Source organism: Panulirus ornatus, chromosome 71 (assembly GCF_036320965.1).
Source record: "Panulirus ornatus isolate Po-2019 chromosome 71, ASM3632096v1, whole genome shotgun sequence".
Taxonomy (NCBI): domain Eukaryota; kingdom Metazoa; phylum Arthropoda; class Malacostraca; order Decapoda; family Palinuridae; genus Panulirus; species Panulirus ornatus.
The window spans coordinates 9,933,316-9,955,598 of NC_092294.1; the positions used below are offsets into that span (position 1 = coordinate 9,933,316).

The 22,283-nt window shown below is 42.9% G+C and overlaps 1 protein-coding gene across 5 annotated transcripts in view; it reads left to right on the top strand.

The window, feature by feature from the left end:
* Positions 1-1,237: 1,237 nt before the first annotated feature.
* The window catches only part of LOC139747966 (uncharacterized), a 41,972-nt gene continuing 20,926 nt past the window's right edge, over positions 1,238-22,283 (top strand). For 2 of the 5 annotated variants that reach the window (XR_011712489.1, XM_071660479.1), the window contains exons 1-3: positions 1,242-1,319; positions 9,291-9,428; positions 15,037-15,136. Coding sequence is in view for 4 of the 5 variants with exons in the window: in XM_071660479.1 (XP_071516580.1) it covers positions 15,126-15,136 (11 nt within the window). In the remaining variant the exon portion in view is untranslated. Of the gene's footprint in view, positions 1,320-7,950; positions 8,117-9,290; positions 9,429-15,036; positions 15,137-22,283 lie in introns of all 5 variants that reach the window. The other 3 variants (XM_071660477.1, XM_071660475.1, XM_071660478.1) reach the window with 3 other exon arrangements.

Sequence of the window (22,283 nt, forward strand, 5' to 3'; positions counted from 1 at the left end):
GGGTTGAGGGTCAAGTCAATTGGGAGGTGAGTTTGAATGGAGAAAAACTGGAGGAAGTGAAGTGTTTTAGATATCTGGGAGTGGATCTGGCAGCGGATGGAACCATGGAAGCGGAAGTGGATCATAGGGTGGGGGAGGGGGCGAAAATTTTGGGAGCCTTGAAAAATGTGTGGAAGTCGAGAACATTATCTCGGAAAGCAAAAATGGGTATGTTTGAAGGAATAGTAGTTCCAACAATGTTGTATGGTTGCGAGGCGTGGGCTATGGATAGAGTTGTGCGCAGGAGGATGGATGTGCTGGAAATGAGATGTTTGAGGACAATGTGTGGTGTGAGGTGGTTTGATCGAGTAAGTAACGTAAGGGTAAGAGAGATGTGTGGAAATAAAAAGAGCGTGGTTGAGAGAGCAGAAGAGGGTGTTTTGAAGTGGTTTGGGCACATGGAGAGAATGAGTGAGGAAAGATTGACCAAGAGGATATATGTGTCGGAGGTGGAGGGAACGAGGAGAAGAGGGAGACCAAATTGGAGGTGGAAAGATGGAGTGAAGGGGATTTTGTGTGATCGGGGCCTGAACGTGCAGGAGGGTGAAGGGAGGGCAAGGAGTGGAGTGAATTGGAGCGATGTGGTATACAGGGGTTGACGTGCTGTCAGTGGATTGAATCAGGGCATGTGAAGCGTCCGGGGTAAACCATGGAAAGCTGTGTAGGTATGTATATTTGTGTGTGTGGACGTGTGTATGTACATGTGTATGGGGGGGGTTGGGTAATTTCTTTCGTCTGTTTCCTTGCGCTACCTCGCAAACGCGGGAAACAGCGACAAAGTATAAAAAAAAAAAAAAAAAAAATATATATATATATATATATTTTTTTTTTTTTATGAAACTGTGAAAGAAGACAGCATCATGATATTTGGCTCGTGCGAAGACATTACTTGTCATAAACTAATACATAAGCAGGTACGCAATTACAAATTGGTTATTCACTTTAACAAAGGCTTTATTGACACCGTTTTATGAAATATGTTTAGAGTATTGAGAGCGGTGGAGGGATAAGATCACCAATCATCTTTATCTAAAATGGTAAGACAGTAAATACGTTAATAAGAGACGAAAGCTAAATAACCCATATAAAGGACTTTTTATAATTTTTCTTATAATAAATGAATTGTATAATCTTGATAGATACATCTTGAAAGTTTCTTATATCATAGTAATATATAAATAAAAAATAATTTAGGCTCGTCGTTCAAGGCCAGCTAACCCAAGCTTAACAACACACGCTGGCTGGCTAGAGAACTTCATCCCCTTCTCAAAATTACCAAGGTAAAGGATCTATTTTCCAGTTTCTTAACCCAAATTACATGGCGAGCGATGTGATATATAGGTAGTAAGTGAACTAAAGCCATAGGCTATTTAAGAAATGTAGATGTCGGGGTTTTCTGTCTTTGCATCTTGACGAGGCCCCGTTCTTCCATGGCCCTTATAAAGCGATCGGGCATAACCACACGTCACCCAGCCCAATCAAGTTGAGTTCTAATTAGTATCCATTTCGCTCATCCAGGTCCAAATCCACCCTAAACTAACCGCTCGTAGGTAAATGAGCTTGTAAATGTAGACTTGGAATAAGGGGGTCCCCCAAGTGCTACCGGCACCTCATAGAACAGTCGCCACACAGGACAAAGTCGATAGTAGACAGTCACCACTCAGGACAAAGTCGATAGTAAACAGTCACCACTCAGGACAAAGTCGATAGTAAACAGTCACCACACAGGACAAGGTCGATAGTAAAGTCACCACACAGGACAAGGTCGATAGTAAACAGTCACCACACAGGACAAAGTCGATAGTAAACAGTCACCACGCAGGACAAAGTCGATAGTAAACAGTCGCCACACAGTCTAATACCTATGGGGATCCATGGAGGCCAATGCCGACTGTAACTAAACCTTGAGGTTAGTTGGTTATTTGGGCTTTATGCCATAGTTGACGTCAAGTTTCATCCCTCAAGCGAGAAATTTCTTCACACCTTCCGGTTTTATTGTTCTAAGACTAAGTCTTTCTGGCACTGTCTATGTCGCTCAATGCAGACTGAAAAACCTCATGTAGACAGACATGAAAGTTTACTATTGTCTTGGTTGATGCTGATGGTTCTGACTGGCCGCTGTCCTCAGCTTCATTGCTACCATTCGACCCCCATTGGATTTAGGCCACCGCCTAATAACCTTACAAATATTAATGAAATGCATTTACTTGATGGTGTTAATACATTGTACAGCTTCGGTTTATTGGTGCCGTGAATCTAATGTGTGAAACGTAGTACCTCACTCTTTTGTAATGATAGACCTTATAAACACGCAACAGAACTAACGTATGATAGTGGAAGAAAAGCATGTCAGTTAGCTTTAATGCCCAGCGCAAGTGTTTTAAAAGGGTATTGATGAAACATAGTGACATACATTAATGGATTGATAATGAATATGTAATAGTGGGAAGGGCAATGAAGATTATGGAGAATGTGGGGATAAAGTAAATGAAACATTTCCACATAGCTTCAGAAGCACTAGAGATATGTGGAACTGAACAGACTTGTTCTTGATATATATATCATCAAAACATTATATATACAATAAGGTGGCACCATTGCCTGAGGAAATGTCAACATGTTGCTTTAAATGCGTGCTGTTATGTTACCATTATGGTACCACCACAAATTTCTTATTTGCCCCTGATTAAGTTCAGGCCTATATCACATGTTTCTTGGTTGCTTTATTATTCTTTTATGATTTTCCTTCATTTCATAAGGAAGAAATTGTTCCTCAACTTTATTTGATTGCTATTTAAGATGCCTATCAGTTTGTGAGACCATATTGTTGATAATTGGCTGTAAAATGAATTTGCCAAACATTGTTTTACCAGCTCCTTAGAACATTACTAAGGCATACACTGTTTTTTCTGTTACTTTTTTTTATTGAATATGACATATTTCGTGATCTTATCACATCAAGCAAAATCTATAAAATCTTCACCTAATTTCACATAGCAGCTAATATTTATCATAATTTTAATGTTTTTCAGTCATATGTGATTGTTTGGGTTTCATGTTTATATTCAGTTGCTGGAAAGCTGAGCACTGTGTGTATTTGCTTCCACATTAACCCATCCCAGCGACCATAACCAGAGGAAGTTACTCATTTAGCTACGCATTGAAAGTGGCTTTGGATATTGAGTGATTTTGTTCTTCACTGCTACATAAAGTTTAGAAAAGACAGTAAGAGTTACAGTGTGTGATTTGGAGCATTACTTGAGTGTTTTATTTTCAGAATCATTTATTTATTTATTTATTTATTTTGCTTTGTCGCTGTCTCCCGCGTTAGCAAGGTAGCGCAAGGAAACAGACGAAAGAATGGCCCAACCCGCCCACATACACATGTATATACATACACGTCTACACACGCACATATACATACCTATACATCTCAATGTACCCATATATATACACACACAGACATATACATATATACACATGTACATAATTCATACTGTCTGCCTTTATTTGTTCCCATCGCCACCTCGCCACACATGGAATAACAACCCCCTCCCCCCTCATGTGTGCGAGGTAGCACTAGGAAAAGACACCAAAGGCCCCATTCATTCACACTCAGTCTCTAGCTGTCATGTAATAATGCACCGAAACCACAGCTCCCTTTCGACATCCAGGCCCCACAGAACTTTCCATGGTTTACCCCAGATGCTTCACATGCCCTGGTTCAATCCATTGACAGCACGTCGACCCCGGTATACCACATCGTTCCAATTCACTCTATTCCTTGCACGCCTTTCACCCTCCTGCATGTTCAGGCCCCGATCACTCAAAATCTTTTTCACTCCATCTTTCCAACTCCAATTTGGTCTCCCACTTCTCCGCATTCCCTCCACCTCTGACACATATATCCTCTTGGTCAATCTTTCCTCACTCATTCTCTCCATGTGACCAAACCATTTCAAAACACCCTCTTCTGCTCTCTCAATCACACTCTTTTTATTTCCACACATCTCTCTTACCCTTACATTACTTACTCGATCAAACCACCTCACACCACATATTGCCCTCAAACATCTCATTTCCAGCACATCCACCCTCCTGTGCACAACTCTATCCATAGCCCATGCCTCGCAACCATACAACATTGTTGGAACCACTATTCTTTCAAACATACCCATTTTTGCTTTCCGAGATAATGTTCTCAACTTTCAAACATTCTTCAAGGCTCCCAGAATTTTCGCCCCCTCCCCCACCCTATGATTCACTTCCGCTTCCATGGTTCCATCCACTGCCAGATCCACTCCCAGATATCTAAAACACTTTACTTCCTCCAGTTTTTCTCCATTCAAACTCACCTCCCAATTGACTTGACCCTCAACCCTACTGTACCTAATAACCTTGCTCTTATTCACATTTACTCTTAACTTTCTTCTTCCACACACTTTACCAAACTCAGTCACCAGCTTCTGCAGTTTCTCACATGAATCAGCCACCAGCGCTGTATCATCAGCGAACAACAACTGACTCACTTCCCAGGCTCTCTCATCCCCAACAGACTTCATACTTGCCCCTCTTTCCAAAACTCTTGCATTTACCTCCCTAACAACCCCATCCATAAACAAATTAAACAACCATGGAGACATCACACACCCCTGCCGCAAACCTACATTCACTGAGAACCAGTCACTTTCCTCTCTTCCTACACGTACACATGCCTTACATCCTCGATAAAAACTTTTCACTGCTTCTAACAACTTGCCTCCCACACCATATATTCTTAAAACCTTCCACAGAGCATCTCTATCAACTCTATCATATGCCTTCTCCAGATCCATAAATGCTACATACAAATCCATTTGTTTTTCTAAGTATTTCTCACATACATTCTTCAAAGCAAACACCTGATCCACACATCCTCTACCACTTCTGAAACCACACTGCTCTTCCCCAATCTGATGCTCTGTACATGCCTTCACCCTCTCAATCAATACCCTCCCATATGATTTACCAGGAATACTCAACAAACTTATACCTCTGTAATTTGAGCTCTCACTCTTATCCCCTTTGCCTTTGTACAATGGCACTATGCACGCATTCCGCCAATCCTCAGGCACGTCACCATGAATCATACATACATTAAATAACCTTACCAACCAGTCAACAATACAGTCACCCCCTTTTTTAATAGATTCCACTGCAATACCATCCAAACCTGCTGCCTTGCTGGCTTTCATCTTCTGTAAAGCTTTTACTACCTCTTCTCTATTTACCAAATCATTTTCCCTAACCCTCTCACTTTGCACACCACCTCGACCAAAACACCCTATATCTGCCACTCTATCATCAAACACATTCAACAAACCTTCAAAATACTCACTCCATCTCCTCACATCACCACTACTTGTTATCACCTCCCCATTAGCCCCCTTCACTGAAGTTCCCATTTGCTCCCTTGTCTTACGCACTTTATTTACCTCCTTCCAAAACATCTTTTTATTCTCCCTGAAATTTAATGATACTCTCTCACCCCAACTCTCATTTGCCCTCTTTTTCACCTCTTGCACCTTTCTCTTGACCTCCTGCCTCTTTCTTTTATACCTCTCCCACTCATTTTCATTTTTTCCCTGCAAAAATCGTCCAAATGCCTCTCTCTTCTCTTTCACTCATAATCTTACTTCTTCATCCCACCACTCACTACCTTTTCTAATCAACCCACCTCCCATGCTTCTCATGCCACAAGCATCTTTTGCGCAAGCCATCACTGCTTCCCTAAATACATCCCATTCCTCCCCCACTCCCCTTACCTTCTTTGTTCTCACCTTTTTCCATTCTGTACTCAGTCTCTCCTGGTACTTCCTAACACAAGTCTCCTTCCCAAGCTCACTTACTCTCACCACTCTCTTCACCCCAACATTCTCTCTTCTTTTCTGAAAACCCCCACAAATCTTCACCTTCGCCTCCACAAGATAATGATCAGACATCCCTCCAGTTACACCTCTCAGCACATTAACATCCAAAAGTCTCTCTTTCGTGCGTCTATCAATTAACACGTAATCCAATAATGCTCTCTGGCCATCTCTCCTACTTACATACGTATACTTATGTATATCTCGCTTTTTAAACCAGGTATTCCCCATCACCAGTCCTTTTCCAGCACATAAATCTACAAGCTCTTCACCATTTCCATTTACAACACTGAACACTCCATGTATACCACATTACTCACCTTTGCATTCAAATCACCCATCACTATAACCCGGTCTTGTGCATCAAAACCACTAACACACTCATTCAGCTGCTCCCAAAACACTTGCCTCTCATGATCTTTCTTTTACATCATATATTTATAGATCTAACCTGTTCGGGGGTTGTGCTAGTCTAACTCTAGATGTTCTTACCTCACTGGAATCATGCTTACTCCTCTTTGGTGTACCTTCCCCATTTATGTCCACTGCACTTGTCACATCTTCCAATTCAGCTTGTCTATGTCTGTTGTTGATTTCTGGTGTCACAGCACCTTCATCATGACATTTATCAGTTTGTCACCATAACCACTGGCATGTTTTAGAGAATTTCGCTTTCTGCTGTCGTATGCAGTTGCTGCCTAGTTCTCATGTAAATCTGACCATCGCTATCTGTAACCAGGTGTGATCTAGGAGCAACCACCATACCCTTCTTTAACTCTTGTGCCATCATTGATTCTAACTACATTTCCCTCCTCCAGTTCAGGCAGTAGCTTAGAGCTTCTAACATAACAAAGTTTCTACCTATCTTGTGAGTCTTGAGGTAGATGTCTGATAGTCAGTGGGTCCTGTGTCTCTGGTCGTAACAAGGCTTCAGAAGTGGGGAGTGTGGTTTGTGTTCTTCTATGAAACAGTAACTAACTGGGGCTTGGTGTCCCCTAAATAGGAGTCTTTCTGTAATTCAGCACACTTAGATAAGGATCCTTGCCCTCTTTGGCTGCCTTCTTCATCGGCTTCTTTACTGTCTGTACACTTTTTTCTGCAAGGCATTACTTTTTGGATGATAGGGAGTTGAAGTTGTATGGGCTATTCCATATGACCTACAGAATTCTTTAGATTCTACAGCAGTGAACTGTGGGTGATTGTCACTTTGAATAGTTTGAAGTATTCCATACTTAGCAAAATGGTCCTTAAAGTATTGCACAATAGTACTGGAATGAGTATTTTCTAACAAGTCAAACTCAAAATATTTGCTGTTATAATCAACAAGCAACAGGTACCTCTTCCCTTTCATCTCAAATAAATCAGCTCCAGGTTTTTGCCAAGGGAGTTTAGGGACTTCATGAGACATCAGTGGTTCCCTTGCTTGGTCGTTGCTATACACATTACAGGTGTCACGAGCACTAGTCAGGTCCTCAAGTTCAGCCCCCATTTGAGACCAGTACACAAGATCTCTTTTTCATATCTTGATTAGATTTATGAATGTGTTTGAGGATTTTACTTCTTAGTTCCTTAGGCACTATATTCTTTTCATTTTATGCAGCATTCCGTCTTCATAACTTCTCTCATCTCTGTAATTCCAAAAGGCATTGAATTCTACTGGAGTGTCTCTCTTACAATTATGCCATTCCTCTAATGTGAATTCTTTTAGAGTCTGCAATACTCTATCTTCCTTAGTCCTATTTTTAAAAATCTTCAAGCTTATACCTGCAGTGTCTAGCTATTCATGAGTTACTATAATTACTTGCACTTCATCCCTGCTGACTCTACTCAGAGCATCAGTTATATGCATGTCCTTTCCTTTCTTATAATGTACCTCTAAGGAATATCTATGAAGTCTTAGATGCATTCTCTGTAACCTAGGAGGATTAGATGACAAGGACTATTTTAAAATACTCTGTAAGGGTTTATGATCATTCTCTACAACTACTTTGCTTCTCCCATACAGATAAGAATGAAGTTTCTCAGCTCCAAAAACAATGGCCAACAACTCCTTTACAGTTTGAGCATAATTTCTCTGAGTTTCAGAGAGGGACTTGGCAGCATAGGCAACGAGGTGATCTTCCTGAAGAATACAAGCCCCTACAGCTTTCCTTGAGGCATCAACAGTCAAGGTTACAGGCTTAAATACATCATAATACCTCAAAACATTTCTCCTGTGGTTCATCTCATTTAAATTCAATGTCCATCTCCAGTAACCTTCTCAGAGGTTCATTTATTTTCAGACATATTGGGAACAAACTTTCCCAAGTAGTTAGGAGTTAGAAAATTACTTATAGTTTCTTCCTTCTAAGGATCTGGTCTTAACCCGTCTGCCGTTAATACATGGCCAATTTGTTCTACCTGCTCAGTTTTAAGCTTGAGTTTGGCACAGTTCAATTTTAGATTTCTTTCCTGGCATCTTTATGGACTTTCTGTAGTCTCTCATCATGTTCTTCAGATCTACCATAAACTAATATGTCATCCAATATGATTTCTACTCCATCAAGATCATCAAACACTTCATGCAAGTATGTCTGGTAGATTTCTGGAGCATCTAACACAGAAAACACCTTAGCATCTGCTATCCTGGTTGATATTTCCTCAGTTGTAGGTAGTGGGTAGTGTTGCCTCTTCAATGCCTTGTTGAAATCTCTTGGATTTAGGCATATTCTTAATTTACTTCCCTCATCCACAGCACGTCATTTCTTGCCACAAACCTTCTTCCCTCTCTCACAAGTAGCTCCTCTTCAAAGCCAGAAGCACGTGAGATGTCAGCACACCTGACACTATGTAATATGTGCCATGTGAAGGTGGCTTTAAGGTGAAGTAGGGAGAGGGATTAAAAGAAACAGCATTTCCATAAGTGGCGCCAAGCTATTGTTATTGTTCCAACAATACATAAATTGCACCTTAATCCTGTGCATCATGACAAATCCTTTTAAAAGAAATATGATATGATTGTCTTCTACAAAAGTAACAAATAATACAAATATATCATATAATGAAAATATAATTTCCATATAAACTGAAATGAATATCATTACATGTGGAACATATCTTGAAATCTCAGAGAAATTGGAGACCAAATATTTTTTGTTATTGACGTTTTCAGATTCTCTTCAAGAAATGAGAATGTGATTAGGTTTGTCCTGATTTTTTCAGCTTTTCAAAGAATTGAAATGAAAAATGGTTTAAATGCAGTTCTTTATTGTAGGGCTACAAAATTAACGATATTTTTTATTGTGACATACGCACATGAAAGAAATTATATACACGTCAGTAAGTAATCTTCCTGCATTTCTTCAGGTGACTGCATGCTGCTGCCTTTTTCTTGCTGGTAAGGTAGAGGAAACACCCAAGAAATGCAGAGACATAATCAAGACTGCCAAAAGCCTTATGGATGAAGTGATGTGGGCTGAGTTTGACACTGATCCATGTGAGGAAGTAAGATAACTTGGATTTAGTACCTTATTGGAGATGTCAGATAAACCCAGGGTAGGCCTCACACTACTGTTAAGTTGTTATGAGTGCCCTCAGTCAATAGAGCACTGATTGGCACCACTTTCACTGAAGTGGCACTGATCCACGTGAGGTGGTAAGATAATTTGGATTTAGTGCCTTATTGGAGATGTCAGATAAAGCTAGGGTAGCCCTCACACTATTGTTAAGTTGTTATGAGTGTCTTCAGCCAATATAGCACTGATTGGCACCACTTTCACTGAAGGGGCATTAATCCACGTGAGGAGGTAAGATAACTTGGATTTAGTGCCTTATTGGAGATGTCAGATAAGGCCAGGGTAGGCCTCACACTACAGTTAAGTTGTTATGAGTGCCTTCAGCCAATATAGCACTGATTGGCACCACTTTCACTGAAGGGGCGCTGATCCACATGAGGAGGTAAGATAACTTGGATTTAGTGCCTTATTGGAGATGTCAGATAAAACCAGGGTAGGTGTCACACTACTGTTAAGTTGTTATGAGTGCCTTCAGCCAATATAGCACTGATTGGCACCACTTCCACTGAAGGGGCACTGATCCATGTGAGAAGGTAAGATAACTTGGATTTAGTGGCTTATTGGAGGTGTCAGATAAAGCCAGGGTAGGCCTCACACTACTCCTAAGTTGTAATAAGTGCCTTTAGCCAATATAGCACTGATTGGCACCACTTTCACTGCTGTCACCTCCTGCCACCTAGACCTCTCATTACCAAGTGGGACTCTGGCAGCCCAGGTGCATCAAGCCCACCCAGGTTTGAACAAACCAATGCTAGAACAGCTGTATCCCCTCTTTTAAGAAAATCGTCAGTAGATAATAGACTGCACCCCTAGTTTTTGTATAGGCTATTTAGTACACCATTTTTATTGCCTTTATTTTATTTATTTATTTATTTTGCTTTGTTGCTGTCTCTCGCGTTAGCTAGGTAGCACAAGGAAACAGACGAAAGAATGGCCCGACCCACCCATATACACATGTATATACATACATGTCCACACACGCAAATATACATACCTATACATCTCAACGTATACATATATATATATATACACACACTGACATATACATATATACACATGTACATAATTCATACTGTCTGCCTTTATTCATTCCCATCGCCACCCCGCCACACATGAAATAACAACCCCTTCCCCTCTCATGTGCGCGAGGTAGCGCTAGGAAAAGACAACAAAGGCCACATTCGTTCACACTCAGTCTCTAGCTGTCTTGTAATAATGTACCGAAACCACAGCTCCCTTTCCACTTCCAGGCCCCACAGAACTTTCCATGGTTTACCCCAGACGCTTCACATTCCCTGGTTTAATCCATTGACAGCACGTCGACCCTGGTATACCACATTGTTCTAATTCACTCTATTCCTTGCACACCTTTCACCCTCCTGCATGTTCAGGCCCCGGTCACTCAAAATCTTTTTCACTCCATCTTTCCCGCCTCCAGTTTGGTCTCCCACTTCTCCTCGTTCCCTCCACCTCTGACACATATATCCTCTTGGTCAATCTTTCTTCACTCATTGTCTCCATGTGACCAAACCATTTCAAAACACCCTCTTCTGCTCTCTCAACCACACTCTTTTTATTACCACACATCTCTCTTGCCCTATTATTACTTACTCGATCAAACCAGCTCACACCACATATTGTCCTCAAACATCTCATTTCCAGCACATCCACTCTCCTCCACACAACTCTATTCATAGCCCATGCCTCGCAACCATATAACATTGTTGGAACCACTATTCCTTCAAACATGCCCATTTTTGCTTTCCAAGATAATGTTCTCGACTTTCACACATTCTTCAACGCTTCCAGAACTTTCGCCTCCTCCCCCACCTTATGATTCACTTCCGCTTCCATGGTTCCATCCGCTGCCAAATCCACTTCCAGATATCTAAAACACTTCACTTCCTCCAGTTTTTCTCCGTTCAAACTTACCTCCCAATTGACTTGTCCCTCAACCCTGCTGTACCTAATAACCTTGCTCTTATTCACATTTACTCTCAGCTTTCTTCTTTCACACACTTTACCAAACTCAGTCACCTGCTTCTGCAGTTTCTCACACAAATCAGCCACCAGTGCTGTATCATTAGCGAACAATGACTGACTCACTTCCCAAGCTCTCTCATCCACAACAGACTGCATACTTGCCCCTCTTTCCAAAACTCTTGCATTTACCTCCCTAACAACCCTATCCATAAACAAATTAAACAACCATGTAGACATCACACACCCCTGTCGCAAACCTACATTCACTGAGAACTAATCACTTTCCTCTCTTCCTACACGTACACATGCCTTACATCCTCGATAAAAACTTTTCATTGCTCCTAACAACTTGCCTCCCACTCCATATATTCTTAATACCTTCCACAGAGCATCTCTATCAACTCTATCATATGCCTTCTCCAGATCCATAAATGCCACATACAAATCCATTTGCTTTTCTAATTATTTCTCACATACATTCTTTAAAGCACACACCTGATCCACACATCCTCTACCACTTCTGAAACCACACTGCTCTTCCCCAATCTGATGCTCTGTACATGCCTTCGCCCTTTCGATCAATACCCTCCCATAAAATTTCCCAGGAATACTCAACAGACTTATACCTCTGTAATTTGAGCACTCACTTTTATCCCCATTGCCTTCGTACAATGGCACTATGCAAGCATTCTGCCAGGCACCTCACCATGAGTCATACATACATTAAACAACCTTACCAACCAGTCAACAATACAGTCACCCCCTTTTTTAATAAATTCCACTGCAATACCATCCAAACCCGCTGCCTTGCCAGCTTTCATCTTCTGTAAAGCTTTTACTACCTCTTCTCTATTTACCAAATCATTCTCCCTAACCCTCTCACTTTGCATACCACCTCGACTTAAACACCCTATATCTGCCACTCTATCATCAAACACATTCAACAAACCTTCAAAATACTCACTCCATCTCCTTCTCATATCACCACTACTTGTTATCATCTCCCCATTAGTCCCCTTCACTGAAGTTCCCATTTGTTTCTTTGTCTTATGCACTTTATTTACCTCCTTTCAAAACATCTTTTCATTCTCCCCAAAATTCAATGATACTCTCTCACTCCAACTCTCATTTGCCCTTTTTCACCTCTTGCACCTTTCTCTTGACCTCCTGCCTCTTTCTTTTGTACATCTCCCAGTCATTTGCATTATTTCCCTGCAAAAATCGTCCAAATGCCTCTCTCTTCTCTTTCACTAATAATCTTACTTCTTCATCCCACCACTCACTACCCTTTTATACTTTGTTGCTGTCTCCCACGTTAGCAAGGTAGTGCAAGGAAACAGACGAAAGAATGGCCCAACCCACTCACATACACATGTATATACATACACGTCCACACACGCACATATACATGCTTATACATTTCAGCGTATACATATATATACAGACACAGACATATACATTTATACACATGTACATAATTCATACTTGCTGTCTTTATTCATTCCCGTCGCCACCCCTCCACACATGAAATGACAACCCCTTCCCCTCTCATGTGCGCGAGGTAGCGCTAGGAAAAGACAACAAAGGCCACATTCGTTCACACTCAGTCTCTAGCTGTCATTTATAATGCACCGAAACCATAGCTCCCTTTCCACATCCAGGCCCCACAGAACTTTCCACAAGACTTTCCATGATTTACCCCAGACGCTTCACATGCCGTGGTTCAATCCATTGAGAGCATGTCAACTCCGGTATACCACATTGTACCAGTTCACTCTATTCCTTGCATGCCTTTCACCCTCCTGCATGTTCAGGCCCCAATCGCTCAAAATCTTTTTCACTCCATCTTTCCGCCTTCTTCTCCTCATTCCCTCCACCTCTGACACCTATATCTCTTTGTCAATCTTTCCTAACTCATTCTCTCCACGTGACCAAACCATTTCAAAACACCCTCTTTTGCTCTCTCAACCACACTCTTTTTATTACCACACATCTCTCTTACCCTTTCATTACTTACTCGATCAAAGCACCTCACACCAAACATTGTCCTCAAACATCTCATTTCCAACACATCCACCCTCCTCCGCACAACCCTATCTATAGCCCATGCCTCGCAACCATATAACATTGTTGGAACCCCTATTCCTTCAAACAACCATTTTTGCTTTCCGAGATAATGTTCTCGCCTTCCACACATTTTTCAACACTCCCAGAACCTTTGCCCCCTCCCCCATCCTGTGATTCACTTCCATTTCCATGGTTCCATCCACTGCCAAATCCACTCCCCAATATCTAAAACACTTCACTTCCTCCAATTTTTCTCTGTTCAAATTTACCTCCCAATATATATATATATATATATATATATTTTTTTTTCTTTTTTTTTTTGCGCAGTCTCCCGCGTTTGCGAGGTAGTGCAAGGAAACAGACGAAAGAAATGGCCCAACCCACCCCCATACACATGTATATACATACGTCCGCACACGCAAATATACATACCTACACAGCTTTCCATGGTTTACCCCAGACGCTTCACATGCCCTGATTCAATCCACTGACAGCACGTCAACCCCGGTATACCACATCGATCCAATTCACTCTATTCCTTGCCCTCCTTTCACCCTCCTGCATGTTCAGGCCCCAATCACACAAAATCTTTTTCACTCCATCTTTCCACCTCCAATTTGGTCTCCCACTTCTCGTTCCCTCCACCTCCGACACATATATCCTCTTGGTCAATCTTTCCTCACTCATTCTCTCCATGTGCCCAAACCATTTCAAAACACCCTTTTCTGCTCTCTCAACCAAGCTCTTTTTATTTCCACACATCTCTCTTACCCTTACGTTACTTACTCGATCAAACCACCTCACACCACACATTGTCCTCAAACATCTCATTTCCAGCACATCCATCCACCTGCCCACGCCTCACAACCATACAACATTGTTGGAACCACTATTCCTTCAAACATACCCATTTTTGCTTTCCGAGATAATGTTCTCGACTCCCACACATTCTTCAAGGCTTCCAGAATTTTTGCCCCCTCCCCCACCCTATGATCCACTTCCGCTTCCATGGTTGCATCCGCTGCCAGATCCACTCCCAGATATCTAAAACACTTCACTTCCTCCAGTTTTTCTCCATTCAAACTTACCTCCCAATTGACTCGACCCTCAACCCTACTGTACCTAATAACCTTGCTCTTATTCACATTTACTCTTAACTTTCTTCTTTCACGCACTTTACCAAACTCAGTCACCAGCTTCTGCAGTTTCTCACATGAATCAGCCACCAGTGCTGTATCATCAGCGAACAACAACTGACTCACTTCCCACTAAATATATATATATATATATATATATTTAGTCACTTTCATTTTTTCTCTTTCAAAACAAGAACATACTCCAACACAGCAGATCAGATATGCAACTTTTATCATGACAGTAAATTAGTTAGTTTTTCACGTTACCAGATGAATTTTTTGTTTTTGTTATTATAAAAGTAGCTGTTATGCAGTAGATAGTCAAACTTTTTAACATTGCACAATTTTCAGGTGATGACTTTGGAGCGAATCCTGTTGCAGACTATTAAGTTTGACTTCATTGTTGAGCATCCATACATTTACCTTCTCAAATATGCAAAATGCCTGAAGGGTAAGTATAGCATCATGATCATGTTTGAAATAAAAGTTATGAATGTCTGAGAGTATGTCTAGCTCCCATATCCATATGGGTGGGCCAACTGATGAGAAATGTATCAGCTTTTTCAGGGCTCCTTGAAACACAGTGTGGTAACAGTTGAATTAAAAGAAAGAGCACAATTGTTTGTCTGAGGGTGTGTCCAGCACCCAAACTCTTATGAGTGGGTCTGTTAAGATGAAATTTTGTGGGTACATTTATTCCTCATAGGGACAGGCCAGGATTACGCACCTTCATAGAACATACAAACCTCCAACAGCCAGGATCGAACCCGAGACCCCTGTGCAAGAGGCAGGCATGCTAACCGTTAGGCTATGGGACTGTATAATAGGAAACAACTATTCGAAATACTAAGTACTCGAATAGCCTTCGTCTCACAATGGTGAGCAACGGGGTCTGTACCGGTTATTTCCGAACCGACGCACATAGCCAGCTGATAGCGTTTTACCGAACCTAACTGTACAACGCGGATGTATATGAATATGAATAAAGCGCATATGAACGCGCACCTTCATAGAACATACAAACCTCCAACAGGAAGGATCGAACCCGGGACCCCTGTGCAAGAGGCAGGCATGCTAACCGCTAGGCTATGGGACTGTATAATAGAAAACAACTATTCGAAACACTGAGTACTCGAATACCCTTCGTCTCACAATGGTGAGGAACGGGGTCTATACCGGTTATTTCCGAACAGACGCACATAGCCAGCTGATAGCATTTTACCGAACCTAACTGTACAGTGCGGAGGTATATGAATATGAATAAAGTGCATATGAACGCACACCTTCATAGAACATACAAACCTCCAATAGCCAGGATCGAACCTGGAACCCCTGTTCAAGAGGCAGGCATGCTAACCGCTAGGCTATGGGACTGTATAATAGGAAACAACTATTCGAAACACTGAGTACTCGAATACCCTTCGTCTCACAATGGTGAGGAACGGGGTCTATACCGGTTATTTCCGAACAGACGCAAATAGCCAGCTGATAGCATTTTACCGAACCTAAGTGTACAGCGCGGAGGTATATGAATACGAATAAAGTGCATATGAATGCGCACCTTCATAGAACATACAAACCTCCAACAGCCAGGATCGAACCCGGGACCCCTGTGCAAGAGGCGGGCATGCTAACCGCTAGGCTATGGGACTGTATAATAGGAAACAACTATCCAAAATACTAAGTACTCGAATAGCCTTCGTCTTACAATGGTGAGCAACGGGGTCTATACCGGTTATTTCCGAAAAGACGCACATAGCCAGATGATAGGATTTTACTGAACCTAATTGTACAACGTGGAGGTATATGAATACGAATAAAGTGCATATGAACGTGCACCTTCATAGAACATACAAACCTCCAACAGCAAGGATCGAACCCAGGACCCCTGTGCAAGAGGTAGGCATGCTAAACGATAGGCTATGGGACTCTATGATAGGAAACAACTATCCGAAATACTAAGTACTCGAATACCCTTCATCTCATAATGGTGAGGAACGGGGTCTATACCGGTTATTTCCGAACAGACGCACATAGCCAGCTGATAGCGTTTTACCGAACCTAACTGTACAACGTGGAGGTTTATGAATACGAATAAAGTGCTTCTGAACGCGCACCTTAATAGAACATACAAACCTCCAACAGTCAGGAACGAACCCGGGACCCCTGTGCAAGAGGCAGGCATGCTAACCTCTAGGCTATATGACTGTATAATAGGAAACAACTCTTCGAAATACTAAGTACTCGAATACCCTTCGTCTCACAATGGTGAGGAACGGGGTCTATACCGGTTATTTCCGAACAGACGCACATAGCCAGCTGATAGCGTTTTACCGAACCTAACTGTACAACGCGGAGGTATATGAATATGAATAAAGTGCATATGAACGCGCACCTTCATAGAACATACAAACCTCCAACAGCCAGGATCGAACCCGGGACCCCTGTGCAAGAGGCAGGCATGCTAACCGCTAGGCTATGGGACTGTATAATAGGAAACAACTATCCGAAATACTAAGTACTCGAATACCCTTCGTCTCACAATGGTGAGGAACGGGGTCTATACCGGTTATTTCCGAACAGACGCACTAAGCCAGCTGATAGCGTTTTACTGAACCTAATTGTACAACGCGGAGGTATATGAATACAAATAAAGTGCATATGAATGCGCACCTTTATAGAACATACAAACCTCCAACAGCCGGGATCGAATCCGGAACCCCTGTGCAAGAGGCAGGCATGGTAACCGCTAGGCTATGGGACTGTATAATAGGAAACAACTATCCGAAATACTAAGTACTTGAATACCCTTCGTCTTACAATGGTGAGGAACGGGGTCTATACCGGTTATTTCCGAACAGACGCACATAGCCAGCTGATAGCGTTTTACCGAACCTAACTGTACAACGCGGAGGTATATGAATACAAATAAAGTGCATATGAATGCGCACCTTCATAGAACATACAAACCTCCAACAGCCAGGATCGAACCCGGAACCCCTGTGCAAGAGGCAGGCATGCTAACCGCTAGGCTATGGGACTGTATAATAGGAAACAACTATCCGAAATACTTAGGTATTTGAATACCCTTCGTCTCACCATGGTGAGCAACGGGGTCTATACCGGTTATTTCCGAACAGACGCACATAGCCAGCTGATAGCGTTTTACCGAACCTAACTGTACAACGCGGAGGTATATGAATACGAATAAAGTGCATATGAACGCGCACCTTCATAGAACATACAAACCTCCAACAGCCAGGATCGAACCCGGGACCCCTGTGCAAGAGGCAGGCATGCTAACCGCTAGGCTATGGGACTGTATAATAGGAAACAACTATTCGAAATACTAAGTACTCGAATACCCTTCGTCTCACAATGGTGAGCAACTGGGTCTATACCGGTTATTTCCGAACAGACGCACATAGCCAGCTGATAGCGTTTTACCGAACCTAACTGTACAACGCGGAGGTATATGAATACGAATAAAGTGCATATGAACGCGCACCTTCATAGAACATACAAACCTCCAACAGCCAGGATCGAACCCGGACCCCTGTGCAAGAGGCAGGCATGCTAACCGCTAGGCTATGGGACTGTATAATAGGAAACAACTATCGAAATACTAAGTACTCGAATACCCTTCGTCTCACAATGGTGAACAGACGCACATAGCCAGCTGATAGCGTTTTACCGAACCTAACTGTACAACGCGGAGGTATATGAATACGAATAAAGTGCATATGAACGCGCACCTTCATAGAACATACAAACCTCCAACAGCCAGGATCGAACCCGGGAACCCTGTGCAAGAGGCAGGCATGCTAACCGCTAGGCTATGGGACTGTATAATAGGAAACAACTATCGAAATACTAAGTACTCGAATACCCTTCGTCTCACAATGGTGAGGAACGGGGTCTATACCGGTTATTTCCGAACAGACGCACATAGCCAGCTGATAGCGTTTTACCGAACCTAACTGTACAACGCGGAGGTATATGAATACGAATAAAGTGCATATGAACGCGCACCTTCATAGAACATACAAACCTCCAACAGCCAGGATCGAACCCGGGACCCCTGTGCAAGAGGCAGGCATGCTAACCGCTAGGCTATGGGACTGTATAATAGGAAACAACTATCCGAAATACTAAGTACTCGAATACCCTTCGTCTCACAATGGTGAGGAACGGGGTCTATACCGGTTATTTCCGAACAGACGCACATAGCCAGCTGATAGCGTTTTACCGAACCTAACTGTACAACGCGGAGGTATATGAATACGAATAAAGTGCATATGAACGCGCACCTTCATAGAACATACAAACCTCCAACAGCCAGGATCGAACCCGGGACCCTGTGCAAGAGGCAGGCATGCTAACCGCTAGGCTATGGGACTGTATAATAGGAAACAACTATCCGAAATACTAAGTACTCGAATACCCTTCGTCTCACAATGGTGAGGAACGGGGTCTATACCGGTTATTTCCGAACAGACGCACATAGCCAGCTGATAGCGTTTTACCGAACCTAACTGTACAACGCGGAGGTATATGAATACGAATAAAGTGCATATGAACGCGCACCTTCATAGAACATACAAACCTCCAACAGCCAGGATCGAACCCGGGACCCTGTGCAAGAGGCAGGCATGCTAACCGCTAGGCTATGGGACTGTATAATAGGAAACAACTATCCGAAATACTAAGTACTCGAATACCCTTCGTCTCACAATGGTGAGCAACGGGGTCTATACCGGTTATTTCCGAACAGACGCACATAGCCAGCTGATAGCGTTTTACCGAACCTAACTGTACAACGCGGAGGTATATGAATACGAATAAAGTGCATATGAACGCGCACCTTCATAGAACATACAAACCTCCAACAGCCAGGATCGAACCCGGGACCCCTGTGCAAGAGGCAGGCATGCTAACCGCTAGGCTATGGGACTGTATAATAGGAAACAACTATCCGAAATGCTAAGTACTCGAATACCCTTCGTCTCACAATGGTGAGCAACGGGGTCTATACCGGTTATTTCCGAACAGACGCACATAGCCAGCTGATAGCGTTTTACCGAACCTAACTGTACAACACGGAGGTATATGAATACGAATAAAGTGCATATGAACGCGCAACTTCATAGAACATACAAACTTCAACAGCCAGGATCGAACCCGGGACCCCTGTGCAAGAGGCAGGCATGCTAACCGCTAGGCTATGGGACTGTATAATAGGAAACAACTATCCGAAATACTAAGTACTCGAATACCCTTCATCTCACAATGGTGAGCAACGGGGTCTATACCGGTTATTTCCGAACAGACGCACATAGCCAGCTGATAGCGTTTTACCGAACCTAACTGTACAATGCGGAGGTATATGAATACGAATAAAGTGCATATGAACGCGCACCTTCATAGAACATACAAACCTCCAACAGCCAGGATCGAACCCGGGACCCCTGTGCAAGAGGCAGGCATGCTAACCGCTAGGCTATGGGACTGTATAATAGGAAACAACTATCCGAAATACTAAGTACTCGAATACCCTTCGTCTCACAATGGTGAGCAACGGGGTCTATACCGGTTATTTCCGAACAGACGCACATAGCCAGCTGATAGCGTTTTACCGAACCTAACTGTACAACGCGGAGGTATATGAATATGAATAAAGTGCATATGAACGCGCACCTTCATAGAACATACAAACCTCCAACAGCCAGGATCGAACCCGAGACCCCTGTGCAAGAGGCAGGCATGCTAACCGCTAGGCTATGGGACTGTATAATAGGAAACAACTATCCGAAATACTAAGTACTCGAATACCCTTCGTCTCACAATGGTGAGCAACGGGGTCTATACCGGTTATTTCCGAACAGACGCACATAGCCAGCTGATAGTGTTTTACCGAACCTAACTGTACAACACGGAGGTATATGAATACGAATAAAGTGCATATGAACGCGCAACTTCATAGAACATACAAACCTCTAAAAGCCAGGATCGAACCCGGGACCCCTGTGCAAGAGGCAGGCATGCTAACCGCTAGGCTATGGGACTGTATAATAGGAAACAACTATCCGAAATACTAAGTACTCGAATACCCTTCATCTCACAATGGTGAGCAACGGGGTCTATACCGGTTATTTCCGAACAGACGCACATAGCCAGCTGATAGCGTTTTACCGAACCTAACTGTACAATGCGGAGGTATATGAATACGAATAAAGTGCATATGAACGCGCACCTTCATAGAACATACAAACCTCCAACAGCCAGGATCGAACCCGGGACCCCTGTGCAAGAGGCAGGCATGCTAACCGCTAGGCTATGGGACTGTATAATAGGAAACAACTATCCGAAATACTAAGTACTCGAATACCCTTCGTCTCACAATGGTGAGCAACTGGGTCTATACCGGTTATTTCCGAACAGACGCACATAGCCAGCTGATAGCGTTTTACCGAACCTAACTGTACAACGCGGAGGTATATGAATATGAATAAAGTGCATATGAACGCGCACCTTCATAGAACATACAAACCTCCAACAGCCAGGATCGAACCCGGACCCCTGTGCAAGAGGCAGGCATGCTAACCGCTAGGCTATGGGACTGTATAATAGGAAACAACTATCCGAAATACTAAGTACTCGAATACCCTTCGTCTCACAATGGTGAGCAACGGGGTCTATACCGGTTATTTCCGAACAGACGCACATAGCCAGCTGATAGCGTTTTACCGAACCTAACTGTACAACACGGAGGTATATGAATACGAATAAAGTGCATATGAACGCGCACCTTCATAGAACATACAAACCTCCAACAGCCAGGATCGAACCCGGGACCCCTGTGCAAGAGGCAGGCATGCTAACCGCTAGGCTATGGGACTGTATAATAGGAAACAACTATCCGAAATACTAAGTACTCGAATACCCTTCATCTCACAATGGTGAGCAACGGTGACTATACCGGTTATTTCCAAAGAAGCACATAGCCAGCTGATAGCGTTTTACCGAACCTAACTGTACAACGCGGAGGTATATGAATACGAATAAAGTGCATATGAACGCGCACCTTCATAGAACATACAAACCTCCAACAGCCAGGATCGAACCCGGGACCCCTGTGCAAGAGGCAGGCATGCTAACCGCTAGGCTATGGGACTGTATAATAGGAAACAACTATCGAAATACTAAGTACTCGAATACCCTTCGTCTCACAATGGTGAGCAACGGGTCTATACCGGTTATTTCCGAACAGACGCACATAGCCAGCTGATAGCGTTTTACCGAACCTAACTGTACAACGCGGAGGTATATGAATACGAATAAAGTGCATATGAACGCGCACCTTCATAGAACATACAAACCTCCAACAGCCAGGATCGAACCCGGGACCCCTGTGCAAGAGGCAGGCATGGTAACCGCTAGGCTATGGGACTGTATAATAGAAATACTAAGTACTCGAATACCCTTCGTCTCACAATGGTGAGCAACGGGGTCTATACCGGTTATTTCCGAACAGAAGCACATAGCCAGCTGATAGCGTTTTACCGAACCTAACTGTACAACGCGGAGGTATATGAATA